The sequence below is a fragment of the Eleginops maclovinus genome, chromosome 7 (assembly GCF_036324505.1).
Source record: "Eleginops maclovinus isolate JMC-PN-2008 ecotype Puerto Natales chromosome 7, JC_Emac_rtc_rv5, whole genome shotgun sequence".
Lineage (NCBI taxonomy): Eukaryota > Metazoa > Chordata > Actinopteri > Perciformes > Eleginopidae > Eleginops > Eleginops maclovinus.
Window position 1 is genome coordinate 19943947 of NC_086355.1, and position 12029 is coordinate 19955975.

A 12029-nucleotide genomic window follows, 5' to 3' on the forward strand; every position below is an offset into this window, starting at 1 on the left:
TTAATATGATATGTAATTAATTTAAAGAACTTGACCAAAGTGTAACATTTGCTCTATTCTCACTTCCTTGTGTTAGGACAAGCATGTTTTGGCTGTGATCGCCATAGAAAAGATGCTAGAGAAGCTCAAAAATTCCAACGAGCTTCTCGAGATGATCCTCAAAGGCCTCAACAGCTACCTGGAGAAGAAGCGTCTCTATTTCCCCCGCTTCTTCTTCCTGTCTAATGAGGAGCTGCTGGAAATCCTCTCGGAGACCAAAGACCCCACGAGGTAAATAGCTCAAACTAGCACACAACATTTATGATATTAGAGCATTAATGGTTAAAAAAAACCTTTAAAACAATTTAGAAGATTGATGTGAAGGCTTCAAATCATTCTGCTAACTACAACACATACTCAGCTCTCACTGTCCTCACTGATAACCCTCCCTCGTCTTATTTCACCCAGAGCGTTCGGTTAACAACGAATGTGATTCCTGACAAAATATCTTTTTTTTACTGTCTTCTTTCCCTTTCTTTTTCTCTTTTCATTTTAACTCTACTGTCCTTTTATTCCCACATCTGGTAATTGTCATCACATCATTACAGACGCCCACAGTTGTGACCTCGTATGTAGAGAGGGGATGTTGATGCAGCAGCGGGGGCGTTGGGAACATAATGTTGGAAAAGTTCAAGATAGATTTTTTTTGCGAACTTGAGTTAATGGTCATTGGTATTTCAGGGATACAAAGATGCCAAATGTCAAAGTATTGTTGCTTGAACTTTGAAACAATTGTTTCTGATTTTCCAGAACGATTTTGCCCACAGAGAACAAGAAAGAGAAACGTATAGATATGAAGCAAGTTTAAAAAAGACTTGTGCAACATTCAAGATTAGTTAATGACAATAAGAAGGACATATATAGTATATAAAGAAGGGGCAGTTACATTACTTATGACAGGTTTACTTATTCCTGCATTTACTGGAAACATTGTATCATTATTTTACTATTTCTATCATAAGTATATCATATGTTGCCCTCTATTGGGGCCTGGGACAGAAGATTTTCCTTGCCAATAACTAAACTTTTACTTTTATGCATACGTACGGTGGCCGAGAGAGGCAAACGCGTTCCAACGGCCCAAAACACTGCACTTTCAAAATGGATGCATATAAAACCGCAGCATTTACCAAAAGCGCTGCGTAAACAAAACACTGCACATAAAAATAAAAAAACACTGTATGGAAAGGGGGACACTAAAAAGTGATGCACACAGCTGGGACCGGAGACCTTGCTCACCTTCTGGGATTATAAGGTTGGTCCACTGTCAATCTCGCAGAATCTGTTCCATAATTGTAAGGGTTTTGTTGGTATATTTGAAATGACTAGGTTACCTTCATTAGCTAGCTAGCTTACAGCGGATCTACAATAATATCAGAAGGAATCATGTGATCACGTTGTTAAAATAAATTAATAAAACTTATATTTTAGGATTCCAGGGACAGGTAGTCCCAGCTGTGTCCCTGTCCCCGTTGTGTTTTGAGCTTCTTTGCAGTGTTTTGTATTTGCAGCATGTGTTTATGCAGCCCTTTTAGTAAACAGTGCACATCTTTCATTAAGTGCTCTAAATGCTGCGGATGTGTTTTCATTTTTTTGGTCATTTGCATGTGTTTTTGCTTCACATTTGACCTTATGGACGTGTTCTGGGCTGGTGTTGCGGGTTTGCCTGTGTCGGCCACCTTACGTATTACAATAAAACCTGTCAATCTTTGATTCTTAAGGCCAAGAATTATTTTTTTTTTGCAGTGGCAAAAGTCACATGACATGCTGTTAAAGTAAATAAAATGAAAGTGTGGGGGATGTTTTTGGGGGCGCAGCTGGATAGTATCACAGTTCCCTCGACATATTTTAATAAATGTATTCCTTAAAGGTTTTAGAAAGGCTGGGAGAAAAATGAGAGTTGGCAACCCTAAGTGCTTCCATGACCTTTTTAAAGAATAATGCCACACTAAAAATAACTGTTCAAATTAATGAGTGACCTTTTAAAACAGTAGTTTGACTCAAGGTCCACTTGCTAGCCTTTTTCTTTTCTTTTTTGTGCTATAAAGGGATGATATACAGCGAGGGCAATCATCAACATATGAGCATGAATTTGCAGATGCTCTAATTATCCCATTAAGAATGGCTTTGTGTGACCTTTCAGCAGCTGGTGTTCAGGGGGAGAAGCAGCAACACTTAAAAGCCATTATCTTATAACAATTAATTTTGAAAAAGGGATCAGGATTTTTCTACCCACAGTTCTTCTTCTCTTGTTTCATGTCAGCCCTCTTTCATTTTTTAAATTTCACAGGAAGGTGTTCAGACTGGGTGCATCATTAGTCTTTGGTGTTCTAAATGTTACAGTCATTATCTGCGAAAAGATGGCGTGCCTACTGAGTATAAACGTAGGCTAATAAACCAACCTCACTCTAGGGCAGGGGTGGCCAACCCGCGGCTCCTCAGTTCACATTGAATTTTAATTATGTGGGTTTTTTGGAGCATATGTATCCCAGTTCACAAAGTGGATAACAACACACAAGTTCCAGGCCAATCGTAACACAGACTCTTCCTAACAGAAGTGCTTTAGCCTATCAGAATGCAGATCCTGCAGTACCAGAGGTGGGCTTTCCTGCATTCGCGATGTGACAGTGAAGGGAGAGATCAGATAAAACCATAATAACTCAATCTATTGTTGCCAAACCAACACGGTAACACTTTGAGGTTGTAGATATAAATAAATAAATAGATAAGAGAGAGAGTGCATCTCTGTCAGCAGAGCTTCTGTCAGTCAGAGGGTTAGGTGAAAGTTCAGATTTATTTTAAATACAAGATTAAATATTCCTTTCATCTTAATACTTAATTTAGTCTTAATACTGGTAGGAGAGGTTTAAGTCCAGTTCTGTCAATACCATGGTGTGTGACATTTAAAAGAAATCTGACTGAGCAGAGGTATGTGTGTCTGTGTGTGTGAGGGTGTGTGTGTCTATGAAAGGGTTTGTATTTGAGTGTGTGTGTGTGTCTGTGTGTGTCTGTGTCTGTGTGTCAATTATTGTACATTTTTGTATGTGTGAGAGATAAAGATGGGCACATAGAGGAGCACACAGAAAGGCTGAGAGCAAAAGAGAGAAGGTGAGAGAGAGGTGGGGGGACAGACAGTACAGCCAGCATGTGTGCCTATGAGAATGATGTGGCTCTTTGCAGTAACACAGTGACATGATTGGTTCTTAACCTCTGACTGGTTGGCTACCCCTGCTCTAGGGGCTGCCAAAAGCAATTTTAAGTGAATAAAGTTTGGACAATTATGCGGCCGGAGAAAAAAAAGCTGTGTTCGTTTAAATTGTGGAGCTCAGTGTTTCCATTGTGTGTGTAACAGATGGCATTTTAGGGCCATTGTACTTTTAAAAAGAAAACACTACAGTGTTCCAGAGCCAGTGTAGGGAGCTAATATAGGGAAACAACTCAGAAAAACAAGATTCAAGTTGTTACATTTGGAAGAAAAAATTGTGGATAGCGCTGAGATTAAAATGGTCATTTCAGTGAAGAAAAACTCATAAATGTATTAGAAACCAAAGAAATGAATATTATCTCAAGTTTTAAAGGCATTCCATGAAGAGGAAACAATCTGAAATGTTCTAATGATATGACAAATTCACAAGGATTAAAAAACACATTTTTTCTACATTTGTGATTTAATAATCTCATAGAATATTGTAGCTGCTTTTGCTCAGAAAAGTTTTAAACTGGGATTATTATCTCCCCTAGCTCCGTATATATATATATTTTTTTACCTCCAATGGTCCTAATATATCGTCGTACTTGTTGTATGTGAAAGCTCATAAAATGTCTGAATGCCGAGGGCCAGCGTAGAATACAACACAATATTTAAGTGTTTCCATCGTCTTGTCTTCCTCTCCTCCAGAGTGCAGCCCCATCTGAAGAAGTGCTTCGAAGGCATTGCTAGCGTGGTGTTCACCAACGCGCTGGACATCACCCACATGAAGAGCAGTGAGAGCGAAGTGGTGCAGCTGCTGGATGTCATCTCCACATCCAAAGCCAGGGGCCAGGTGGAGAAGTGGCTCCTGGAGCTGGAGAATGGCATGAGCGCCTCCCTGCACAAGGTTTGCTCATTATTTATCGTGTCAGCTTCACTTCAATACACAAACATATAAAGGCATATTTGTTTCTGGTGGTGTTCAAATGAGATTTTATATACAAGAGTTGCTGTGTCACACTCCATTTCAGTCAAAGGGCCGGACATATACAGTTTATTTACATATATTGTAATTAATCCCCAAAATAATAGAATTTAGTTATTGTTTTAAGAAAATAGTATTTTTGCTTATCAAATATACATTTCGTGCTTACAATTTGTTCCAAATAAAACCCTGAAAAGTGAAGGGAACAAGCCATCACAGCATTTAGTCAGCTGTTATGATGCATCAATGTTGGGAGGCTATTTAGCCAAACTATGATTGGCCTATTTTCAGAAACATGACATATATTATATGATGCATTTTGAAGCTTGAGTCTGTCTGCACTACAGTCGATGTTTGACACCAGCATTGAGCCTGTGCTTCCAATGCTTCTCCCCACATAATCCCTAGAATCTAGTTCAAGCCTCTGTCCCTCTGGTGGTCTGTTCTAGGTCATCGGGGAAGCTATCGAGGCATACCCCAAGGATTTGAGGATCAACTGGGTGCGTGCGTGGCCGGGCCAGACCGTGCTCTGCGTCTCCCAGGTCTACTGGACCAAGGATATCCATGCAGCCATTCATTCAGGGCAGAAGGTGATCGGCCTTCCTTTTCTTTAGTGTGGTACTGTAGATTACCTAAGATCTTTCATAGTAACTGCTAATGCAATACCAGACAACCTTAAAGACTATTGTCACCATCTGGATTGAAAAATTGCCGGTCCACGGCTTGTACTATTTAGAAAAGTAGATTCAGGTCATTCAAATCATGATGAAACAGATATTAATCGTCCATCCAGCTGTTTTTTTGTTTTACAGACTGCTTAACTCTCAGTGTATATTTGATGCTGGGTGTTTTCCCTGAAACATCATCCACAATGTTCTGAAGTTCCATGATGCCTATATCAAAGGTGTTGCCATGGCAACAGCTACTGTAGTATCTGAAAGGCGCGATATACCGAATGCTCAGAAGTCGCATGTCTGTATTAAAGTTGTTGTAACCATGGCAACATGCTGTAAAGTATGTCAAAGCACAAGAAACCGCCTAATCAAAAAAGATGCACAGTAGAAATGTATAAAGCATGCATTTAAATTGTACATAAGTATTCATTATGCCGGATCTATTGCAGAATATAATATGTCTTACGTACTGTATTATTATTTCTGATCCATTATTCCTTTAATGTTGCAGCTGGCAAAGGTGGAGCACATTAGCATCACGGTAACACGCGCTGGCACATGAAATCATTTATCAATTGATTTCTATTTTGTATTACAATCTAAATCTGTAAAGTAACTAATGTAAAAACTCGTGTCATGGAGTTAAAAGAAATATATTTCCCTCTCAGACAAAGTGTTGTAGAAAAATAGTATCATTGAATGGACATTATATAACAATTGGATGAGAAATTATACTGTCTTGTTATCTGAGCCATTTCTTTTCTTTTCACCCTGGAAACTGGGTGTGTGTGTACATGTGTATGTGCATATGGAATTTTGTTTAGTTGTGTGCTTTTTTAATTACTGATTCATGTATATGTTTTTCTTCCTACAACTGGATGACTAGAGGGAGGGCTACTTTCTGTATAAGCCATGCTTTCTGCCCTCCCGCTTTTACTAATTGTGTTTGTTAATCGGATTCATGTCTGTATTAATATTGTAATAGTAGAATACAAAAATGATCAAGTTCCTGAAAACTGTAGCACTTGGGTTGGTTTGGAATTCATTACTTGCTCTTAAGATGAGGTCAACAGAGTGATACATCATATTACAAGCAAATTACCTTTCAATAAATGTCTTATCTACGGTAATGATAACCTGGTGGCTCAACGTTAATCTTGCTGACTGAGGTTGATATTGAAATAGGTGATCCGAATGAGAATTTCAAACTGTCTTAAAAGTGTCACATCAGATCAGAGCACCTGTATATCACCAGCTGACACGTCTTATTCAGTAAACCAGCTGAGGTTGTTGTCACACAGGATATATTCTTCTTATAATATCCTCCAGGACACGAGATCACACCCAGCCAGCAAAGCACTTACAAAAGAAGGAAAAGGGGGTGATGTGGTCCTCATGAACATCTTGACAGTGATAGACTTAGCAGTGGATCAAACTCCTGACCTTCAGTTTATAGATGGAGTCTTGATAGCTTCCTCTCCATCATGCTCTGCCTTCCATTTAATCATGTCCCCCACCCCCCCTCTCCTCAGGCCTTAGACGCCTACCTGGAGCAGAACAACAGACAGATTGACGACATCGTCGCACTCGTACGTGGAAAGCTATCCAAGCAGAACCGTGTGACCCTCGGAGCCCTCGTGGTGCTGGACGTGCACGGCCGGGATGTGCTCGCTACGCTCGTGCAAAAGGGAATCAAAGACGAGAATGACTTTGAGTGGCTCAGCCAACTGCGCTACTACTGGGTGGTATGTGAAAGAGGAACCATTAAAGAGTGGTGCAGTGATGAGGGTTTTTTGTTGGCCCACCTGGAAGCTAGCATTGCGATTGTTCCGTCATGTAAAAGCATTGGGATTTGGTATTGGATTTGAGAGTATAGCAGAAAATGAGGACTGTGGCAAACACAGATTTACAATTCTTACATGTCTGGTTCTGCAGATTACATATAAACACCACTTTATAATAGTTAAAGTCCAAATGTAATCAAGCTAATTTTAGCCTGTAAACTACATCACAGTAACATGGCTGTGCATCACCACCGCTAAGCTAAAAGCAGCTACGGTTCACGACATTAAATGAAATTATGCTTTTTGGGATTGTCCCTTTCCTGAAGTGTGTTACATAAGTTTGTGTGCATTTACATTGTCTGCAAAGGCTCAAATCCCAAAGTTTGAATGCTCCATTGGAGTCCTTTGGTTACGAGCGTGAAACAGTGGCATCACTATGTAACACTCACGCTTCTATTGGCTAGCACTCCAACAGATTGTACATGATTTGCTAAGGGGCGGGACATCTCTAAGTGGTTGCCCAATCACAACAAAGCTGGCCAGATAACCAATCAGAGCCAACTGGGCTCTGGTTTCACACAGAGGGTAAAAGAGGTGCTGCAGCACAGACAGTATGAGAACAACTTTAAATAAAAATCAGTCAAGTCAGAATTGCTAAATTGCTAACTCATTTCTTAGTTTAAGACACATTCTTGCACCACTCTGTTTACTCCTGTATGATGTGATTGACTTGCAATCTTTGCGGCACACCCCTTGCAGGAGAACCAACTCCAGACTAAGATGATCAATGCCGGTTTGCCTTACGGTTATGAATACCTGGGCAATACTCCCCGCCTGGTCATCACCCCGCTCACTGATCGCTGCTACCGGTAAAGATACTTCCAATCAACGGTTCACTGTTTTCCTTTTCTATTTATTTGTTTGTGTTTGCAGCTCAAAGTCTATCTAATGACAATACAAACCCCAGGTCGGAAATGCTTACATTCAGTTTATCCCTACATTATAAGTCAAACACCTGCCTTGTCATTCGGTCTCTTCTTGTCCATCCTCTTATTAGTCTCAGAGACGGTATTTAGTTTTTCTTGCTGAGCTTCTGGGAGTTAATTGGTATTTCTTCAAACATGTCTCTTTGTACACAGTGTTCCTCAGCTAGCCTCCAGGGCAGTTACAGTAGCAAAGTGTTTAAAGATTACTGCTAAGACTTGGCTGACCCAGTCTCCATGATGTCAAATGGCCTCATAGTATACTCTTCACTTGTGGCCTTAGAGTGTTAGTGTCAGAGTTTAAACATTCATTTTCAAATCCTTTACAACAATCATCAGTTCATCAGTAAATGTAACAAAAAATTACAGTATATATAAAAAAAAAATGTGGTAGTCTGACAGCTTGCCTCAATAACCTTAACATTTACCAAGGGATCTGTCCGCGAGATATCTGATGTGTTTATGGGTTCCAAAAATACACATTATCCTTTGTGGTGTGTTAAATCTGTTCATATACAAAGTTAGGTACTCTCTGAGGTCATAGGTTTTGTAGGAAGAATGTTGGGTAATAGGAGGTTGCATAACTACATCTGGAATACGTCAGGAGGGCCCTATGAACGGATACATGTCACTTTAGTGGGGCACACATTGTTATTGATCACCTCCTGTGAGCACACACACTTGGACACGCACACACATTTTCACCTATAAATTGCATGCACAAAGACAGTTCGGGGGACTTCCACAATTGGCTCTAGGTAGAAATAAAGGACGTGAAGTTAAAAAGTAAAAGGCTAGAATAGCCTAATTACTAAAGATAAGGTGAGCTACATAACGGCCCAGGGCAATTGGATAACGGTAAAAATAAAGAGAGGAATAACGGTAACCACATCGCTGCAAGATAAACCTCTCCTCTAATGAGGAATATCATGTTGCATTTATCAGTGAAAACGCTTAAGGTGTTTCACAAGCTGTCTCCTGTCTTCCTCCTACCACAGCACTTTGTTTGGGGCCCTAAGCCTCTATTTGGGAGGGGCCCCTGAGGGCCCAGCTGGCACAGGAAAAACCGAGACGACCAAAGACTTGGCCAAAGCTGTGGCTAAGCAATGTGTGGTGTTCAACTGCTCCGACGGACTGGACTACATCGCTTTGGGAAAGTTCTTCAAGGTGAGTACATTCAATATCACCAGCTGGATGCTGGTCGGCATAAAATATACTCCCTTTTATTTTAAACTGGCTGTGTTCTCTCAGTGTGAGAAGTGAGACACACTAGATTTTTTTGTGCAGATATATGATTTTATAATCTGAAGTAAATTCACGTGTTTTTTCTTATAAACTTGTTTTTCCCCGTAAATGAACCACTTCAGTCCTGGATTTATGATTTTTTATCGGAATCTTACCTCCATCCTCTGGCTCTGTAACCATATTTGGTTTACTGAAATATCTCGTTTTTGTGCCAGAACAGATACTGCCAACTTAGAATAAACCAACCCTGTAAACAATAAGGTTATGTTTTCATACAGCCAATCCACATTCTCAAATATGTTTATTATTTTCGCCTTGATTATAGTTGCACATTTTGACATGTTGTTTATCGAAAAAAAGAGCCACTTGTTTAGTAGAATGTATTGGCTTTGCTTGAAATAGTTATTTTAGCTAAGGAATTTAACTAATTTAACGTTATTTAAAATAACGTAAGGTTGGATTTTACACTGAAGATGAACAGCTGCCTCTTTGATTTATTTTACCCAACCATCCGCCATAGTAATGGGACTTCATTTCACTTCCATTCACATGTCCAGAAATGAACCAGAAGGGCATACAGACATTTTCAGTGTCTAGAAACTAATACAACCTCTCCTTAAAAATATAATGCAGCACCGTAGTGCAATTCTGTTCACATTTTATTTGGAAAACAAGAATATATACAGTCGATTACTCCTGTATATTGCTCCTGTCACAACTTCCTGTTGTTAGAACACTAAGATATTAAATATGTCCTTTATAAAAGACAAAAATCATACTAATGCAGTTGATCAGTGTAATGAGATTATAGTTTTGTGTGTGTTTTGAATGTGGGCGGCCACATTGACAGAAAATAAATCCTTTTTTTGTTTACACTGAAATTGCTTACACCGGGCTGAAATGTCCTCCCACTGTCCGTACTGAAATAGCTCTCAAGTGATTTTAGTACAAACTTAAATATGTATATTTATCTAATGTGTGTGTGTGTGTGTGTGTGTGTGTGTGTGTGTGTGTGTGTGTGTGTGTGTGTGTGTGTGTGTGTGTGTGTGTGTGTGTGTTTTTGTTTGTGTCCAGGGCCTTTTGTCCTGCGGAGCCTGGGCCTGCTTTGATGAGTTTAACCGCATCGACTTGGAGGTGCTGTCTGTGGTGGCTCAACAGATCCTCACCATTCGGAGAGGTTGGTGCCTGCAGTATGCCACAAACACCAGAGCAAAACAAATAAAACAGTTTTTAGATAACCAAGAGCTCCGTCACACAGATGAGGCCATTTATGTAGGCTGACCGGCCAAACTTCAAGCACAGCCTTGTTGAACGCAGTACAGCAGTGTGTCCTGCAGTGTGTGTGCTGCGGGCCACGAAAGGCTTGTGTCATAAGATACAAGAGCCCAAACGGGGATATCGATTGGTTTTGGCCCCCTACAGAGGTTTGAAAATGCTATTAGGTTTTCTCTTGCTTGACTGCCGCCGACACGCTTTATCACAGATGTTTTTATACCTGGAGTTTGTAGAGTCTTTATAAAGTCTGATACGCCCCAGCTTGTTACAGGGATAGGGAAGCAACACAAAACCGGATGCTCTTGGTATTTTAAAGTTATATAAACTAAAAGGATACAAAACAACAGTGCTCGGATAAACAAAAAATCGAACAGAAGGCCTGATGGGTTCTGTTTAGAACAAGAAAGAAGTACAACTAATGGAGGACATTTAAAGGTCCCTTTTGTACTCTTTTTCAACAATATATAGATCTTTAGATATATACAAAACATGTCTCTGGAGTGTTTAGCTCAAAATACCAAACAGATCATGCACTGTAGCATCCCATAAACCCATCTGTTTCAGCCAAAAGTGCCTATTCTGTGTCTGTAGCTTTAAATGAAAATGAAGTGCCAAACTCCTCGCCCTTCTGAGAGATGATTAGAAAACATAATGGTGCTCTAGGAGGAGATTCAGGTGATAAGGTGGGTGGGTGTTACCTTGGTTGGTTTTTGGCTAATGATCGCAAAACCCGCTTTGTGTGACATCACAAAGTGGCCAGAATCTGATCAGCTCATTTTCAGACAGGTTTTTATATAAATGGATCAGGACGAAAAGAGAGGGAATCTTTTTTCCTGAAACGTTCTGAATCTCTCAACTCAGAAGGGACACATATTGATGTAAAATATGAAAAAAGGGATTTTGCATTATGGGCAATGGGTTAATTTATTTCTAAAAAATGAACCTCCCTATGTCTAGTTACTGACAATTCACAAAAACACAGCACAAGTAGCACCTCTGCACCGCATGTCACTAAAATAAAATGACTACAGTGTGTGTATGTGTGTGTGTCGTCAGAGAGACCCTAATTCTGACCGATATTCTACAAATAAAAAGCAACATCCAGAATCAACTAAACCAAGTTTCTCAAACTCAATAACAGGAGGAACGTGGCACCTGAAACAGATTCAGCGTGATCTGTCCACGGCTTACTGTACATAGACTCAGTACAGGTGTACGCTGGGATTGGAAGGTCGACTAGATTCCGTACCAATGGAGATCACAAGCTTCTTCTTCTTTTGAGCTAAGGGCAGTCGTAACTAATTGGTTCAACTGTCCTCATAAGAGTCAAAGGTCACAATGAAAAACATCCTGTGTCTATGTCTGCAGGGATTGTCGCCCACGTCGAGATGCTGCTGTTCGAAGGGTCCGAGTTGAAGCTGGACCCCTCCTGCGCCGTGTTCATCACCATGAATCCCGGCTACGCTGGACGCTCCGAGCTTCCGGACAATCTAAAGGTACTGCATCAGACTTCCCTGCCTTTTAGATCTCCAGACTGGGGATCCTGGAGCGTGAAGGTATGAGGCAGTTTCACCTACACAATTGGGGAGTTGGAATAACAGATGGAAAATCAGCAAACTGACAGCAGCAAAGAAAAACAATTTCACGTAATATGGAACACAATTTACCAAGCTCTTTGGATGGAAAGGAGCCCCAAAATCCCCCCGGCATCCCTAAATGTTTTGGGCACATACGTGTGTGTTTGGCAATTATGTACATGCTTGTGTAAGAAGGGAAATAATTATCTTTGAAATGTTTTTTTAACAGTTGTTTATCTTTCTTTTGCTTTCCAAACTTTTTTTTCCTTCACTTTTT

General features: G+C 40.2%; 1 protein-coding gene across 1 annotated transcript in view; it reads left to right on the forward strand.

Moving 5' to 3' along the window:
* Positions 1-12029, forward strand: part of dnah7 (dynein, axonemal, heavy chain 7) — a 112244-nt gene that overhangs the window by 26782 nt on the left and 73433 nt on the right. Inside the window, exons 20-27 of the mRNA XM_063888022.1 lie at positions 77-270; positions 3938-4136; positions 4664-4804; positions 6421-6633; positions 7432-7541; positions 8654-8822; positions 9975-10077; positions 11544-11671. Coding sequence (XP_063744092.1) covers positions 77-270; positions 3938-4136; positions 4664-4804; positions 6421-6633; positions 7432-7541; positions 8654-8822; positions 9975-10077; positions 11544-11671 — 1257 coding nt within the window. The remainder of the gene's footprint in view (positions 1-76; positions 271-3937; positions 4137-4663; positions 4805-6420; positions 6634-7431; positions 7542-8653; positions 8823-9974; positions 10078-11543; positions 11672-12029) is intronic.